Source organism: Monodelphis domestica, chromosome 1 (genome assembly GCF_027887165.1).
Source record: "Monodelphis domestica isolate mMonDom1 chromosome 1, mMonDom1.pri, whole genome shotgun sequence".
Classification (NCBI taxonomy): domain Eukaryota; kingdom Metazoa; phylum Chordata; class Mammalia; order Didelphimorphia; family Didelphidae; genus Monodelphis; species Monodelphis domestica.
Window position 1 is genome coordinate 473,270,239 of NC_077227.1, and position 17,114 is coordinate 473,287,352.

General features: G+C 41.9%; 1 protein-coding gene across 1 annotated transcript; it reads left to right on the forward strand.

Moving 5' to 3' along the window:
• Positions 1 to 8,753: 8,753 nt before the first annotated feature.
• Positions 8,754 to 16,247, forward strand: DNLZ (DNL-type zinc finger). Its single transcript, XM_001372974.4, has 3 exons — positions 8,754 to 9,050; positions 11,723 to 11,862; positions 15,971 to 16,247. Exons 1-3 carry the CDS (start codon positions 8,805 to 8,807, stop codon positions 16,131 to 16,133), a joined length of 549 nt encoding a protein of 182 aa, XP_001373011.2. The 5' UTR covers positions 8,754 to 8,804; the 3' UTR covers positions 16,134 to 16,247.
• The last annotated feature ends 867 nt before the right edge of the window (positions 16,248 to 17,114 follow it).

The following is a 17,114-nucleotide window of genomic DNA, read 5'->3' on the forward strand; positions in this document are numbered from 1 at the left end:
AAATGGATTTGTGTTTAAAAAACAATGAACAGTTGGAGGCATGGCAAACTATCTTCCACAGATAATGTTTTTAGTACTCTTCTTAATCATCACAAAGCAGATAAGTGAGAATTTATTGTAACTTTAGTGGTCTGCTTACAAAAAGATCTGGATGTGTTCTATTGTTTTCCTTGCCTACTTGGCTGTAGGATGATGGGAAATCAATTGTTTATAATAATAATTAGAATTGTGGGACAGTATATTATAGTAGAATATATAATTATATATATATAAAATAATAGAACATTTGCTGAAGTTCAGGCCAGGAGAAGGCTGGGTTTGAATCCCGATGACTCTTAATAGTTGTGTCACATCAGTCAGTCAGTTAACTGACATTAAAATAAATACCTACTTTGGGCCAGATATGGTGATAAGAATACAAAGAAAGGCCAAAAGCCTGGTCCCTGCTCTCAGAGAGCTTCGAGTCTAATGGAGGAGACAACATGCAAACAAAAATGTGAAAAAAAGAGACAGACAGGAAAAATAGGAGTAGGAAGTAGGGAGGTTTGACCCCAGGTCTTCCTGACTGCAGTCCCACTGTGCCACCTAGCTGCCTTTATCCTTTTGGAGGATTACAGTGGCAGTGGCAGCCCAGGGAAGCAAGGCAGCACAGTAAATAGGGCCTGGAATCAGGAAGGCTCCTCTTCCCGAGTTCAAGTCTGTCCTCAGATACTTATTAGCTGTGTGACCCTGGGCAAGTCACTAAAATCTATTTGCCTCCATTTCCTCATCTGTAAAATGACCTCCAGAAGGAAATGGCAAACCACTCCAGTATCTCTACCAAGAAAACCCCAAATGAGGTTGACTGAAATGACTGAACAACAAAAATATTTCAATATATTTTGTTTCCTTTGTAATTATTGGTTTTGAGAAGCGGTTCCTAGACTTTCCTGTGGTCTAAGATACAAAAAAGATTAAAGACTCCTGGCTCAGGGGATGGAGGGCCAACCTTTCTTTGCTCAGGTCTTTGCTTTGGGCTCTTAGTCACTGTGTGACCATGGGCAAGTCTAGCTAGGTAACCATTCTCTATGAATATAAAGATGAGTCCTCATTCTGCAACAGAGAAAGCAGTTTCCACACAAAAGAGTTCCTTAAATCGATGCACTCACAAGCCCAAATCAAATATAGTATTAAGAATAGCACCATTAAACCATCTTATTAAATATCTGTGCTATGCAAGTAATTGTGCTGGGCACATGAGTTATATTGGCTTTCAAGGAACTCACTGGGGGCAGTTAGGTGGCTCAGCAGATAGAGTCAGGCTCCGACTCACAAGTCATTTGTCTGCCTCGATCTCTTTATTTGTAAAATGGGGATAACGTTGAGAGTCAAATCAGATATTTGTAAAATGCTTAGCATAGTGCCTGGCACATAAAAAGCAATGGATAAATGTTTATTCTTTTCCCCATTACTTGAGAAGGAAGAAAGAGATCTACTTCAGGGCATCAAGGAAGACTTCCTGGAAAAGGCATCATCTCATCATCTGAACCGAGCCTTCCAATAAGATAAATCTTCTGGGAGGCGGCTTTGAGTAGGAAATGCATTCTTCACATCAGGATGACTGAGAATCAGGAGAAGCAGGTCAAATTTAGAGGAAAATTAGTAGTTCAATTCATAATAATTCTTATCTATTCTCCATAGTGATACAATGCATTTTACATTTCTTCAACAGTCCTGTGAAGTATCCAGTACCAGGCTTATTATCATGAGATAAATTACCACGTGCCTAAAGACTCTTGGCCTTATTCTTCATTCGGAGTATGGATAGCTTTCCCTCATTTCATTTTTAAAATTTTTTCATTTTTTCCCCATAGTTACATGATTCTTGTTGTCTCCATCTCCTCTTCCCTCTCCCCTCCCAGAGTTGACAAGCAATTTCACTGGGTTATACATACATTATCACTTTCATTCATTTTAAATAGTATACACAAGTGTGTGTATTTACTCCTTTGTCCCAAGATACCCTCTGCTCCCTGAGGGGAGAATGGAAAGATTTTAGTCACTCACTGACCTACTTGTACAGAAGGAAGAAAATATGTTCTGAATCTGTCTTCAGGAATGAGTAGGAGGGGTAGTCAAATTTTGTCTTTTTTCTTTTCTAATGTTAGGTTCATAAGCTTTTTTTTCTTCTTCTAAAACCTTCGATGGGGATATGATAGGGGATGCAGACTCTAACACCCTGGTGCAATTATCAATAACAGGGAAATAGGTCTTGATCAATGATACATGTAAAACCCAGTGGAATTGCTTGTTGGCTATGGGGGGGGGGGTGTAAGGGGAGGGAAAGAACATGAACCATGTAACCATGGAAAAATACTCTAAATTAATTAAATAAAAAATTTCAATTAAAAAATTTGAATTAAAAAAAATAAAACCCTGACCTTCTCTCTTAGAATAAATACTAAATATTGTTCCAAGGCAGAAGAGCGGTAAGGGTTAGCCAATGGGGATTAAGGGACTGGTCCAGGGTCACACAGCTAGAAAGTGTCTGAGGCCAAATTGGAACTCAAGAACTTCCACCTCCAGGTCTGGCCCTCTATCTACTGAGCCACCTCACTATCCCAAGTCCACAAGCCTTTATTAAGTACATATCAAGTGCCAGGCATTGTGCTAAGCTCCAGCAATGCAAAGAAAGGCAAAGAACAGTTCTTATTCTCAGAGGAGCTCACAGTCTAATGGGGGAGACAGCATACAGACAATTATTCACAAACGCACTAAATTAAAGATCATCTTAGAGGGAAGGCACTAACATTAAGAAAGGTTTTTATGTGGAAGGTGGGATTTTAGCTGGGACTTGAAGGAAGCCAGGTAGAAAGGAAGAGGGAGAGAACCCCAGGTACAGGAGACAGTCAATGACAATTCCTGGAGTCAGGAGATGGAGTGTTCTAAAGCAGGAAGAGCAACACCAGTTAGGAAGTAAGATCAGAAGGGTAGGAAGGGGCCAAGTTTTGAAGAGTTTTAGAAGCCAAACAGGAGTTTCTCTCTGATCCATGGGAGGTGATAGAGTCAGTTTAGGAAGATCATGTTAACAGATGAGTGGATGATGGATTGGAGTGGGAAGAGGCTTGAGACAGAGCGACTAATCAACTACCAGTAGGGTATGGTGGAAGTGTCAGAGAAGGGTGAATATTCTAGAGATATTGTGAAGTCAATTTGACAGGTCTTGGCAACAGATTAGATAAGGGGGATGAAAGTAAGAAGTCAAGGATAACACACATCTAGGCTGTAAGCCTAGATGAAGAGGAGAATGTTGGTACCTTGACAATAATAGAGGGGCAACCAGGTGGCTAAGTGGATAGAGAGCAAGGCATAAAGTCTGGAGGACCAGGGTGGGTGATTCTGGGAAAGTTACAATCCTGATTGCCTGGCCCTTGCCCTTCTGTCTTAGAAATGATACTAACACAGAAGGTAAGGGTTTGTAAAAAGAGAGAGACAATAATGGAGAAATTTGGAAAAGAGAAGAGTTTGGGAGGAAATAGGAGTTCATGTTGAGTTTGTCTGTAAGGAATCCATTTTGAGAGGTCCAACAGGCAATTGGAAACATGATAATGGTGGTGGGGAGAAAGGTTAGGACTGGAGCATCATTAGCATGGAACAGTGTTGGTGAACCTATGACACAAGTGCCAGAGGGAGCTGCTCCCCTCCCCCTCTCCACTAAGCTTGAAGACATCTCACCTGACCCACCCCTCTGCCCAGCAGCCCATTGGGAGCTCTTCCCCCCTCCCCTGTCTAGGGTAAGGAGGGATTCACATGAGGTGTGAGGGTTATAGTTTGGGCACTCGATCTCTAAAAGATTTGCCTTCACTGGCCTAGAGAAAGAAATGAGCTAAAGACAGAAAGGAGAGGACAGGAGAGAGACAGGAGAGAAGATGAGCTAGAGACAGAGAAAGAGAGAGGAGAGGACAGAGAGAGGGAGAGGGAGAGAGAAAGAGAGGTTCTTCATGTGAGAAGACCAGAAATAATGTGTACTAGGCCTGGAAAAGTAGGTTGGATATAACTTGTGAAGGGTATAAAGTTTGGTTTTAGGGAGCTACTAAGGTTTCTTGAGTAGGTCACACTTGGGCTTTAAGCATGGCACTCTGTTATCTGTAGTTAGGTTAGCCTGAAAAGGGAGAGAGACTTGCTTGAGACAAGGAAACCAATTAGGAGGCTACTATAGTAACTTTGAAGGTAACTAGAAATTCTGATGAGGACCTGAATTAAAGTGATCTCTGAGTGAATTAAATGTTGTGTTTAAGAGATATATGGAGAGAATGGATACAACCTGGAAGGTGATTGGGGGGTGGGGGGTGGCTCAGTGGATTGAGGGCCAGACCTGGAGATGGGAGGTCCTGGGTTCAAATCTAGCCTCAGACACTTCCTAGCTGTGTTATCCTGGGCAAGTCACTTACCCCCCCCACCCCCCACCCCCATTGCCTAGCCCTTACTGCTCTTCTGCCTTGGAACCAATACATAGTGTTAATTCTAAAACAGAAGGTAAGGATTTTTTTAAAGTGATTAAATGGGAATAAGGTTGGCAGTGGTAAATGGTGCTTTAAAATCTTAGAAACATTTTCAAATCATTTTTCTTTAATGGTGCTTTTAGATCTTATGCTTTTTTCTAGGTAGCAGATGTTAGAAACTCTGTACTTTCCCAGCTACTCCCAGCTGATAAGCACTTGCAAGGTCAAGCCTGGAGGGGGAAAGCACCTGGAATATTATGACTTTGATAAGAGTTTTATGAGGCTGAGAAAGGACACTCAAGCATTAAAACAAGCTTAACAAATACATGGGACATGGGAGGTGGACTGGGAATCTTAGCATTCCTTCCCTGTCCCTTCCTCTGGAATGTCCTGGGAGGAATAATCTGAGTGGAGGGCAGTACCCCAGACCCATAATAAAAAAAAAAGGCTAGAAACCTGAAATCCCCACTATGGCTTTTCCATCACCCTGACTACACTATGTGTAACATCTTTAAACAAATGCTGTCATTCCTCAAGATGGAGTCTGAGCTGCGATTCTTTGGGTGAGAACCCAAACGTATTCACTCTCCCACAACAAAATTTGCTCTCCTACATCAGGAAGTAGAAATTATAAAAGTGAGGAGGCAAGAATGATTTCTAGTTTGTGATCCCATACAACTGGAAAGGCGATCCCTTGACAAAAGTAGCTAAGTTCAGAGGGCAGCTGGGTGACTCAGTGAATAGAGAGCTGGTCCTGGACACAGAAGGCCTTAGATGCAAATGTGACCTCAGATACTTCCTAGCTGTGTGACCCTGGGTGAGTCACTTAACTCCAATTGCCTAATCCTTACTGCTCTTCTGTATTGGAAACAATGTTTCTAAGAGCTCTTTCAGCTCTAAACTCTCAGAAGCTAAGGTCTTGAGGTAATGAGTCTCTAAGGTACTTCCAGGAGTGTGTTAATTCCATGTGAGCATTTGCACAAAAATGAGCAAATACTATAAATCAAGGCTTGATCTGTTTTACTATTGTCTGAGTAATCGATGGGAAAAAAAGATGTTAATAGATTGAGAGCCAGGCCTAGTGATGGGAGGTCCTGGGTTCAAATCTGGCCTTAGACACTTCCTAGCTGTGTGATCTTGGGTAAGTCACTTAACCCCCATTGTCTAGTCCTTATAATTCTGCCTTGAAATGGATATTTAATATTTATTCTAAGATAGAAGGTAAGGGTTTAAAATTTTAAAAAGTTCATAAGACAGTTGAGCTCTTGGAGAAAGCTAATGAATTCTGTTTTGGAAATGTTGAATTTGAGAATCCTATGAAGCATCCAGTTCAAAATGACTACTAGGTAGTTGGTGATGTTGGGCTGGAGCCCAGGAGATAGTCTAGGGATGACTAGATAGAGTTATTTACACAGAAATGACAATTAAATTCATGGGAATTGATGAGGCCATTGAGAGAGAAAACAGAAATAAGAAGAGGACCCCAGATGAAATTCTGAGGTACATAGTTCAGGGGCAAAATATAGAAAATGATCCAGCAAAGAAAGCAGAAGAGATCACAGGTAGGAGAATAGAGAGAGCAGAATGCAGGAAGGGAAGGTATTCAACAGTGTCAAATGTTGCAGAATGGTTGAGAAGGAATTAGGATAGAGAAAAAGCTTTTAGATTGGCAATTGAGGCTATTAAGTACCTGGAGAGAATAGTTTCAGTGGTGTGATGAAGTTAGAAAGCAGGTAATAACTTGGTTATCAATTTAACCTGAATGCTCTCAGACAAAGTATTTTGAATGCTTACCAAAAATGAAGGAATGTGACAGCCCATGTACCTAATGGAAGCTATGCCTACTCCTTTTCAAAAGCTCCTGAAAGAGCTTAACAAATACTAGGATCAAGCAGAAGGAGCAAGATCAATTCCAGAACCACGTTACATCACCTGGAGTAGAGAGGAACTCCCCCCTTGTGAACTGCTCTGCTTCACTAGAATACCCAGGGCTCAATTTCTTGTTGTTCATTGTTTATTTTTTCCCCCAATTACCTGTAAAAGCAATAAATATTTTGAGTTCCAAATTCTGTTCTTCCCATTCTCCCTCCCTGAGATGGTAAGCAATCTGATAGCAATTTTACATGATAAAACACTGTTTGTATTAGCTGTTTTATAAAAGAAAACTCAAAGAAAAAAGAAAAAAATGAAGTGAATATACTATATTTCAGTCTGCATTGACTCCATCAGTTCTTTCTCTGGAGGAGGATGGCATTTTTTATCATGAGTTCTTTCCAGTGGTGATTTTACAAATAGTCAAGGAAGAGAGTACACAGTTCTCTATGACCTCCAGGAGCAAATCTAAACTCTTTTGTTTGGTCTTTAAAGTCCTCCATAATTTGGTTACAGCTTACTTTTCTATCCTTATTGAATGTTATTTTGTTATTTCCCATCATGCACACTGTACTCTACTTGGACAGGCCTTCTTCCTTTTTCTCATCCATGACCTGGTTTCACTCCCCTTTCAACTTTTTCCCTCAGAATTACTGGCTTCCTTCAAGGTTCAGCTTGTGTAACCTTCAACATGGTGCCTTAACATGATGCCTAACTGTTAGCACCTTCCCCTCAAAATCCCCTTTTTATCTATTTTGTCTCTACCTAAATATGGACATGGCAGCTAGGTGATGCAGTAAATAGAGCATAAGGTCTGGAATCAGGAAGACTCATTTTCCTGAGTTCAAATCTGGTTTCAAGACACTTACTAGCTGGGTGACCCTGGGCAAGATTCAACCTTGTTTGCCTCAATTTCCTCATCTGTAAAATAAGCTGGAGAAGGAAATGGCAAACCACTCCCATATCTCTGGTAAGAACACCCCAGCATGATGAAGAGTTGGACATGATTGAAATGAACAACAGCAACAACAAAATATGGACATCTCTCCCAGGTCTCAACTCTATGTTCCTAGAGGGGATTGCTTTTCATTTTTGTATTACCAGTGCCTGGCATTTGGAAGGTGCTTAAGAAATGCTTGCCAATTGATTAGTTGACAATATAGGCCTGGTTTGTTGCCTTCCTGCAGCCTAGGTCTTCCCATGTTCTCCAGATGTTCTCACCTCATCTCCCTGAGTGGAGATTGACAATGAGGACTTTAGAGGGAGCAATGCTGTCACTTGGGGGAAGACAGGCCAGAGAGGTCCTACTTGAACTTATCTTCTTGGCTATGGTGCTCAGTAGGGTGTTGTTTTTTGTTTTTGTTTTTTTGCTGTGTCTAGATCACAGCAGGCACTTTAAGAATTGTCAAAACAAGAGTTGTCACTCCTCTAAAACAGGTTCTGACCTGAAGAGGAAGTCTCTTGACTTGTACTCTTAACCCCTAGTCACAAACTGTCTCATGAATGTTGGTTACCAGAGAGCTATGGGAAGCAAGTTGGTGATAACAGGTTCTAGAGCTGGAAGGGATCTCAAATCAGCTAATGCAACTCCATTTTACAGATGCAGACACTGAGGTCCAGAGAGGTAGCACAGAATACTGAAATGAATTCTAGCTCTGCAGTTAGTCAGACCTGGGTTCAAAATCTTATCTCTGATGTTTGGGCAAATAACCTCACCTTTCCTCATCAGTAAAATGAAAGAATGGGATCAAATCCACTCTGAGCCCTCTCCCAGCTCTAAATCCATCATATAAGGATCCTTTCTTTCTCTAGATTCTGCAGTCCTACCCCAGAACTGGAGAGTTTGAAAGAAAATATTTGTGGATTGATCTCATCAGTCATTTAGTAGAATCCACACATCAAAGAAATCTGCTCAGAGGAGCCTCTGAAAGGAACCCATTCCACTTTTGGACAGTTCTTTACAAGCTGAAATTGGCCACTTTGCAACTTCTACTGGTTGTTCCTGGTTCTTCCCTCTGGAATCAAAGAGAACAAATACATGAAAACAGTTATCAGATTCCCCCTGTCTGATCCTCTAGCGTCTTCTTTCCAGGCTAAATCCCCCCCCCCCCCCCCAAGTCCCTTCAACCATCCTTATGACAAACGACTCAAATCCCTTCTCCATCCTGGTTGCCCTCCTCTGGACATTCTCCAGGTTATCAGTATCCTTCTTAAACTAGGACGTCCAGAACTTTGAAGGTCTTGAAGAGTCCTCTCTACCCCTAATCCTAAAAATCCCAGGAAGTCTTCCCTCCTTCAGCGAGGATGGCGCTGCAGAGTCCAGCCAGCCAGGAGAGGGCAGCGCGACAGGAAGCTTGTCAGCCGGCTGAAGTTGCCCTAGGCAACGGCGTTGCCCAACTCCAAGATGGCGGCGCTGCGGCTTCATCCGCCCTTCCGGGAGTGGGCGGAAACATGCAGCGGGCGGCGGCGTGGGGCTGGCGGTTACTGCAACTCTCCCGGACCCTAGTCCCCGGTGCTGGGCCAGGCCCACGGCAGGGGTGCGTTCGACATGCCATTGGGAGAAGGTGGCTATGCCCCAGCCCGGAGGAAGGGAGGCGGTGCTGGCGGCGCCTGTTGAGTTCCGGGCCAGAGTCAGGACACGGGACTGAGCTGGGCAGGATACAGGCCTCTCATTACCAGCTGGTCTACACCTGCAAGGTGGGCCTGCGGTTTAGGGATGCAGATTGAAGTCTGCGGCGGGGGAAAGTTGTTTCTCGAACCCGAGCTGGGCAGGGCGGGAAGGGATTTCGGACTGTTGGATTACGCGGCATTCGAACCTCGTGAGCAGCCGAGCGGAAGCCGCGTGGCTGTGAAACTGTCAAGAAGCCCAGCAGAGAGGGGCCAGGCGGAGCTGCTGCATTCCCCGCCCCTTTGCCTTTTGTGCGCACCTCTGGGAGCCTAGGTTTTGTGGTTCTATGCCCAGAATCCAATGTATTAGAGAATAAGGTGTCATTGAAGTATTAGGAAAAAAATCTTGGCCTTCAAAGATTCCCAGAAGTGGGCTCAAGGACCCTCTCAAGGCTGCACTTGGAGAACTGTTAACTTGGGATTTAAGTTTTATCTAGTTTCTAAAATTACTATCTTTAAATCGCTCATTTTTCAGATATAGAAAATGACTTGCTCAGGGTAACACGGTAGAGTTGGAAGCGGAGCCAGAACTAGAATCCACTTCTGACTCCCTTTTTGTGGTGCTCTTCCCATAGCAAATGTTGGCCTCTTCCATGGAATGAACTCGAGGGATAGAATTATACTACTACTAATAGCTAATATTTTGATGTCATTATGTGCCTGGCATTGTGCTGAGTGATTTACAATTATTATCTAAATAATAGCTTATATTTATATAGCATTCTCTTTGTGCCCGGGGCAACTAGGTAGCCAAGGGGCCTGGACTCCAGGCCAGGACTGGAATCAGAAAGACCATAGTTCAAATGTGGCCTCAGGCACCGGCTGTGTGATCCTGGGCAAGTGAAGTAACATTGCTTGCCTCAGTTTCCTCATGTGTAAAATGAGCTGGAGAAGGAGGTGGCAAATCACTCCAGTATCTTTGCTAAGAAAACCCCAAATGGGGTCACAAAGAGTCAGATACAACAGCATGACAAAAATGTACCAGGCACTATGCTTAACGCTTTATATTTAACTCATTTAAAATTAATGATAATAGCTAATGTTTATATAATGCTTACTATATTCCAGGCATTGTGGTAAGCATATTACAATTATTGTCTCATTTAATAATAATAGTCAATATTTATATAGTGCTTGTTATATGCTAGGCACTGTGGTAAGCACTTTACATTTAATGTCTTTAATAAAAACTAATATTTATATAGTACTTACTATGTGCCAGGAATTATGCAAAGCTCTTTACAATTCACAACAACCATGGGAGGCAGGAGCTATTATTATCCCCATTTTACAGATATGGAAACTGAGGCAGAGGTTTAAATGATTTGCCCAGGGTCACCCTGCTAGTGAGGGTCTAAGATTGGATTTAAATTCAGGTCTTCCTGACTCCAGGCCCTTCCAGTCCCTGTAGCTGCCCTTAGGGCAGAGGTAAGGCTGAGGTAGGGGCTCTGGAAACCAGAGGCATTGTGATTGTAATAACTCATATTTCTATTGCTTTAAAGGTATCCAAGGGCTTTGGGCTGGGGGAAGAGGAGGGAGGAATAAGCCCCAGAACTAGGAACCAAAGTTTGTGGGTAACAGGGACTTTAAATTGGGGAGAAAAATCTACAGGCCCAGGCCCAGGGATTGTCACAGGTGGGGCAGGCCTGAGGCTGGATAAGGCAGGGAGCATTAAGAGGAAGAGGAGAAGTGGGGCTGAGGGATTTGGGAAGATAGTTTGGCATAGTGCTTAGAGGAAGGTGTGGCTCAGGGCACACCAGGTTGAGGGATAAAGGGCAAATAGGAGGGGAATGGAACCCCTAGCACTATACTTGGTACTTACAACAAATATTAGCTGTTAGTAGTAGTGCAAGCACAAGCCCAATGGGGGCCAAGAAGGTAGGAGTGAGTCGCAGGGCACCGGATGCCTCAGTGGGAGTGGGACTTGGAGTATGTAGGGGCTGTAGGTGATTTCAAGGCAAAGGAGGAAGTGGGCAAGCCTCTTCCCTCTGATCCTTCATTTATTCATCTGTAGGATGGAAATAGTATTCCCACCATCTGCTTACTACATTATTGGGAGTGGGGCAAAAGGCCTTATAAACCCTAAAAGCATTATTAATATGAGGTATTATTAGTGTTCAAGGCAAATGGTGGGAGAAGAGCCAAGATAGGCTGGGGGAATGGCCTGGAAGACACTGATGGCGAGAATAGGGACATGGTGAGACAGCGTTGGGCAAGAGGCATAAGCTACATGCGAGGATACCTGTGCTGCTATGCCTATGCTGGGATGCTCATAAAACATTATGTGAATTTGGGGAGCACCTGTTTAAGTTTAGCCCTGACCAAGGCAGTCAAAGGAAGAGTAATAAAACTGTTCAAGTTTTACATAGCACTTTTGTTATAACAATGTGTGAGGGAGATAGTGAAAGTAACTATTATACCCATTTTATAGGTGAGGAAATGAAGGCTGAATTTCAGCAACTTTCCCAGGGTCACATACAACTAGTAAACAAGAGTCAGGTTGGACTGTCCGGGTCTCTGGACACCAAGTCCAATATTTTTTCCCTTAACTACATCATGCCTCCTGTCTCAGCATGTATGTCCCCCACGTAGAGGGCAATAGCGCCAAGGCCAAGCTGTTTCAAGGACAGAATGTTGTTGGGATGGGCCATGGGTGGGAGTCAATGATGGTGGCAGGTTCACAATCCTGCTTTCTCTCCAAGGTCTGTTGGACAAGGTCAGCTAAAAGGATCTCCAAGCTTGCCTATCATAATGGCGTGGTGATTGTGACGTGTCCCAGCTGCCAGAACCACCACATCATTGCTGACAACCTGGGCTGGTTTTCAGACCTGGATGGGAAGAAGTGAGTACTCAGTTCCCACAGAAATCAGTTGAATCCCTTTGGGTGTGAGTGTTGGAATCAATCCCAGCAATGATCTAGAAATGAGCTCCTTTTGGTTTTTTAAAAGGAAGTTTGCCACACAACATCCAAACTCATGAACTCATCAATAGCCACAATTCTGATACCCACCAGAACACGATATGTGAAAACATGTGATAAATATAGATGCCCTTCATGATAGTTACCATTCCTTTCACCTTTGAAAGTTTGCCAAGTGTTTTATCTTTGCAGTAATAATGAGAGGTAGGCAGTACAAGCATTATCCCCATTTTGTAGATTAGAAAACTGAGGCTTGACTAGAGACATCCAGTCGACCTAGTAAATGGCAGTTCTGACTGGAACTTGGTTCTTCTGACACACAGTCTGGTACACTGTCTTTCCCAGATTTACTGTGAATGTCATTTATTTCTCCCACAGTCACATCCACATCATTTGAAATACTTAGAAACCAGTTAAAACAATTATAAGAAAAATCTTTCAAGATATATTGTTAGTCCTGTATTAAACTGCTTGCTTTCTCAATGAGGGGAGGAGACGGGAAGGAGAGAATTTGGAACTCAATATTTTAAAAATTATATATATATCACATATATATAATTGGTTTTACATGTAATTAAAAAATATTGAAGTGAATCTTTAAAAAAAAACATTCTGGAGTTAGCTATACAGAGAGTTCTCCCTTACTTACAGCTGTCACTACAGGGTTTCTTTCACTGCTTGTCATTGTGAATAGCAAGGACTTATTAGGAGAACTGATCATATGAAGGTCAGATTTCTGGCACTACTATTGCCTTTTTTTAAAAATTCAGAGATCTTTTATTTTCCCAATTACATGTAATAATAATTTTCAGCATATATTTTTCAAAATTATAAAATCCAAACTGTCTCTTGCCCTTCCCTCAGAGATGGTAAATAATCTGACCTGGGCCATACATATATTAACTTGCAAAAAGCACTTCCATATTGGTCATTGTTAAGAGTACACTCATCCATAACCAAAACAAAACCCCAAAATATAACCCTAAATACACTGATGTGAAATATGACTCCACCAGTTCTTTCTCTGGAGGTGGAGAGCATTCCCCATGATGTCTTTCAGGATTGTCCCACCTCATTGCACTGCTGAGAGCAGCCACGTTTTCACAGTTGATCATTGTGCAATATTGCTGTTACTGTGTACAGTGTTCTCCTGGTTCTGTTTATTTTTCTCTGTATCAGTTCATTTAGATCTTTCCAGCTTTTTCCAAAATGATCCTGTTTATTTCTTATAGCACAAAAGTATTCTATCACCATCATATACCACAACTTGTTCAGCCATTCCTCAGTGGATGGACATCCCCTCAATCTCTAATTCTTTGCCACCACAAAAAGAGCAGCTATAAATATTTTTGTACAAGTAGGTCCTTTCCTGTTTTTTATTATCTCTTTAGGATACAGACCTAATCATGATATTATTGGATCAAAGGGGATGGATATGCCCTTTGTAAAGATTAAAATTTTGGGGATACTGAGGCAGGTAGAAATTAGTTTCTCTCTGCAAGGAGTATTATATTTTTATGAGGTTTATTAAAGGTTAAGGATTAAAGAAAATACAGAATAAGAAAGCACATGTCTAGGCCAGAGAGGCCTAGACAAGATAACCTCACATCATGAAAGAGATGCGTCTGCTCCAAAACGGAAGTCCAAAAGAGCCTGAGCCTATTCACAACCAGGTTTAAATACCCCATCTCGCTCTCAGCCCAGGTGAGAATTCAGTGAGATTAGAGGGCATTCTGGGGAAGTGGAGCAAGGATTTCTGGGGATTGAAGTACTGGATTCGAGTCTATTTTTACACCTTTGGGCATAGTTCCAAAATGCCCTCCAGATGGTTGGATCAGTTCACAACTCCACCAACAATGCATTAGTGTCCCAATTTTGCCACATTTTCTCCAACATTTACCACTTTACTGTTGTATTGGCCAGTCTGCTGGGTGTGAGTTGGTACCTTAGCATTTTCATTTGCATTTCTCTGATGGAGTAGTAAAGAACATTTTTTCATATGATTATTATTTTTTTAAATTTTAAACCCTTACCTTCCGTCTTGGAATCAATACTATGTATTGGTTCCAAGGCAGAAGAGTGGTAAGGGCTAGGCAATGGGGGTCAAGTGACTTGCTCAGGGTCACACAGCTGGGAAGTGTCTGAGGCCAGATTTGAATCTAGGACCTCCTGTCTCTAGGCCTAGCTCTCCATCCACTGAGCTACCCAGTTGCCCTCTATCATATGATTATTGATAACTTTGATTTCTTCATCTGAAAACTGCTTGTTCATATCCTTTGACCAAAGACTGGCTTTTCTATGTGGTGTCCCTTTTGCCCAAGACTATTATTCCCCTCTTGGTTTGAGTTTTGCACTTCCTTTGTTAAGCCGCCTAGAATGCTAACAACTACAATAATTTTATTGAAATAACATTGTGTTAAAAAATGAAAAATGTTCTTCTGAGAGTTATGGGGATGTCATTAATTATGCCTTAGTGAGAATTAGTTCAGGAAGTTTGGTTTTCTCCAACATCTATTTGTGAGAGCTACACTTATGGATTAACAGTTTTTGATTAGGGAATGTGGAGGTGAGAGGGAGAGAACAAAGCATTTATTAAGTGCCTACTGTATACTAATGTAAAGGATAATTTTAGCATTGTGACCTAAACTATATTAATTATTTGGTCGCCATGGATATCCCAAATAAAAAAAATACCCATCAGCTGGAAATTTATGGTGATTTAATTAATATAGTGGAAAGAAATTAAGAAGAAGGGAGAAGGAAAGGGTGTAGGATTTCTCTCGCCTGGCTAGTGATTAGAGGCTTTAGGAAGGTAAGGTATTGGAGAGTAAAAGAGGAAGGAATCAGCCTGAACTCCAAGAGGGCTCAGCCAAGATGCCTGAACCTGAATTAGCTTAACGGAAAACTCACTGCCAAAACCCAGTCAAATAGCTGCCACGCTTAACACGCTGCCAACCAGAGCCACCTCTCCGGGGAAAGAGCCTGAATAGAGGAAGTGACGTACCCTATATAGACGGTTTTATGTTGCTTTTTTGCGTCTCATCTGTACCAATGTTAGCTTAGCTTGACTTAGGAAAGCCCAGGGGTCTGTCAGCTGTTTCTGCACATGTCTGTTGAAGGCCATCTTAGATTCTTAATCCTTGAGTATGGGTGCAGACATTCCTGACCTTGTTAAACTAAATAGGGTGGAGCAATGTAGAGTTTCCAAGATCTGATTCTATTAGACCAAGTATCTCCATTGTTACAAATCAGGAAATAGCTAAATCAAATCTTCTAACGTACGGTCTGAGTGGGGTGGAGTAGTTTTAAAATTCACACTAAGGATAGCAAAAATCTCATTTGAACCTTCATTTTCCTTGAGAATTAGGTACTCTTATTATCCCCATTTTTACAATTGAGGAAACTGAGGCAGATAGAAATTAAATTACTTGCCCAGGTCACAAAGCTAATGCCTAAGGCTGAATCTGAATTCAGATCTTCTGGATTCCAGACCCAGCACCCTATCTTCTGTGCCACCTAGCTTCCTATGCTGGTATTTTGGAATTTGGAGTTTTTTGTGATGGCTTGTTAGGCCTCTTTTGGGTTGCTTCAAATTTTGTGGACTTTCTAAGGGCTAGGACCCTGGAAAGAAGGTTTCCTCAATATAGAGAAAGGTGTGGGAGAATATGGAAACTAACTCTTCCTATTTGAAAATTTTGTTTATGGGCAGTCCTGAACTTAGGAAGGAATATTTAAATCTTTCTTCTAGTACTACATGGCTCCCTGTTTGCAGATCAGAAACTTAAGTGGTGACAGTTTGATTTGTTTGTTCATTAAGCAAACCATTTTTCAACCCTGCCATAGGTCTTCTACTCTTGAGATAGGAGGTGATGCTGGCAGAGACCAGCTAGAGTGAGCAGGAATAGGGCAATGGGTTTGCATCTGGTCAGTGAAGCCAAAGGCCCAGGCCTGAGCATTGTTCTTCAGGAGCAGATCTCATGGGGAGGGAAGCTAACAGCTCTGGCCTAACATTGGGACATTTTGTCTTTAGGAACATTGAAGAAATCCTGGCAGCTCGAGGGGAGAAGGTGACCCGTTTGACTGGTGAGGAGATTCTGGAAGTTGTTTTGGAGTCTGAGGCCCAGCCTGCTTCTCCCTCGGAGGGGGAAAGCAGCTCAGATCCTGTAGGGGCCACGAGGAAGGATCCGGCCTGATCCAGATGAATGTTGACTTTTTTCCCCATTTTCTCTCTGTGCTATAAAAGAAAGGAATCTTGGCTCTGAGTTTCCTTTGTTTGTTTTTATAAACAAAAATGAATCATCTTCAAATTCCAGTGTCTGTTGTCTAGTTTGAGGCTTCATAAGCTGTTTAGTCTCAGGTCTTAGAACTTGGCAGTCAAAAAATCAGAACTCTGAAAATGCTCTCAGGCCTTGGGTGACCACACTAGCCTGTATGGGCCACAGGGCACTTAAGTCACAGACATATGCCTTTTAAAAAATTATTTCTATTTACCTTTTTTTTTTAATAAACTCTTACACCTTCCATCTTAGAATCAATACTGTGTATTGGTTCCAAGTCTGAAGAGCTTTTTAATTTTCTTAAAATTTTAATTATTTTTTAAAGGTATTTTTTAAAAAAAGGCATTGTGCTGCACTCTCCTTACCATCTGTTAGTGGGGTTATGAGGATCAAAGGAGACTATATAGAGGGGGTGTCCCAAAAGTCTTACTGCAGTTTTACACTTACTAAATAAGGCTTAAGTGTAGACTTCAAGCTTATTAATGCTTGAAACTGAAGTAAGACTTTTAGAAGACCCCAGAGTAGGTGTGCTTTACAAACCTTAAAGTGATATATAAATGCGATTTATTTTCAAATGAGGAAAGTGAGCCTGAATGATTCAGTGATTTTGATCAGATGGGATATTAACAATGTTACAATAATTAAATTAAACAGTCATTTCATCGTTTATTTAAATGCTATTTTCTATCAATAATAATCAATACAATAATAATATCATAAATAAAATGATATTTTAATCAACAGTAATAATCATGGCCAATGGAGGTTGATCTGGTAGTAGAGGCCAGATTGGGATATTCCTCCCACCAATCTAATATTACTTCCGGTGGCCCGCCCCCGGGATGAGAGGCCCCCATTCCGCCTGTCTCAGGCAATGCTGTCCAGGTTCCACAGGGC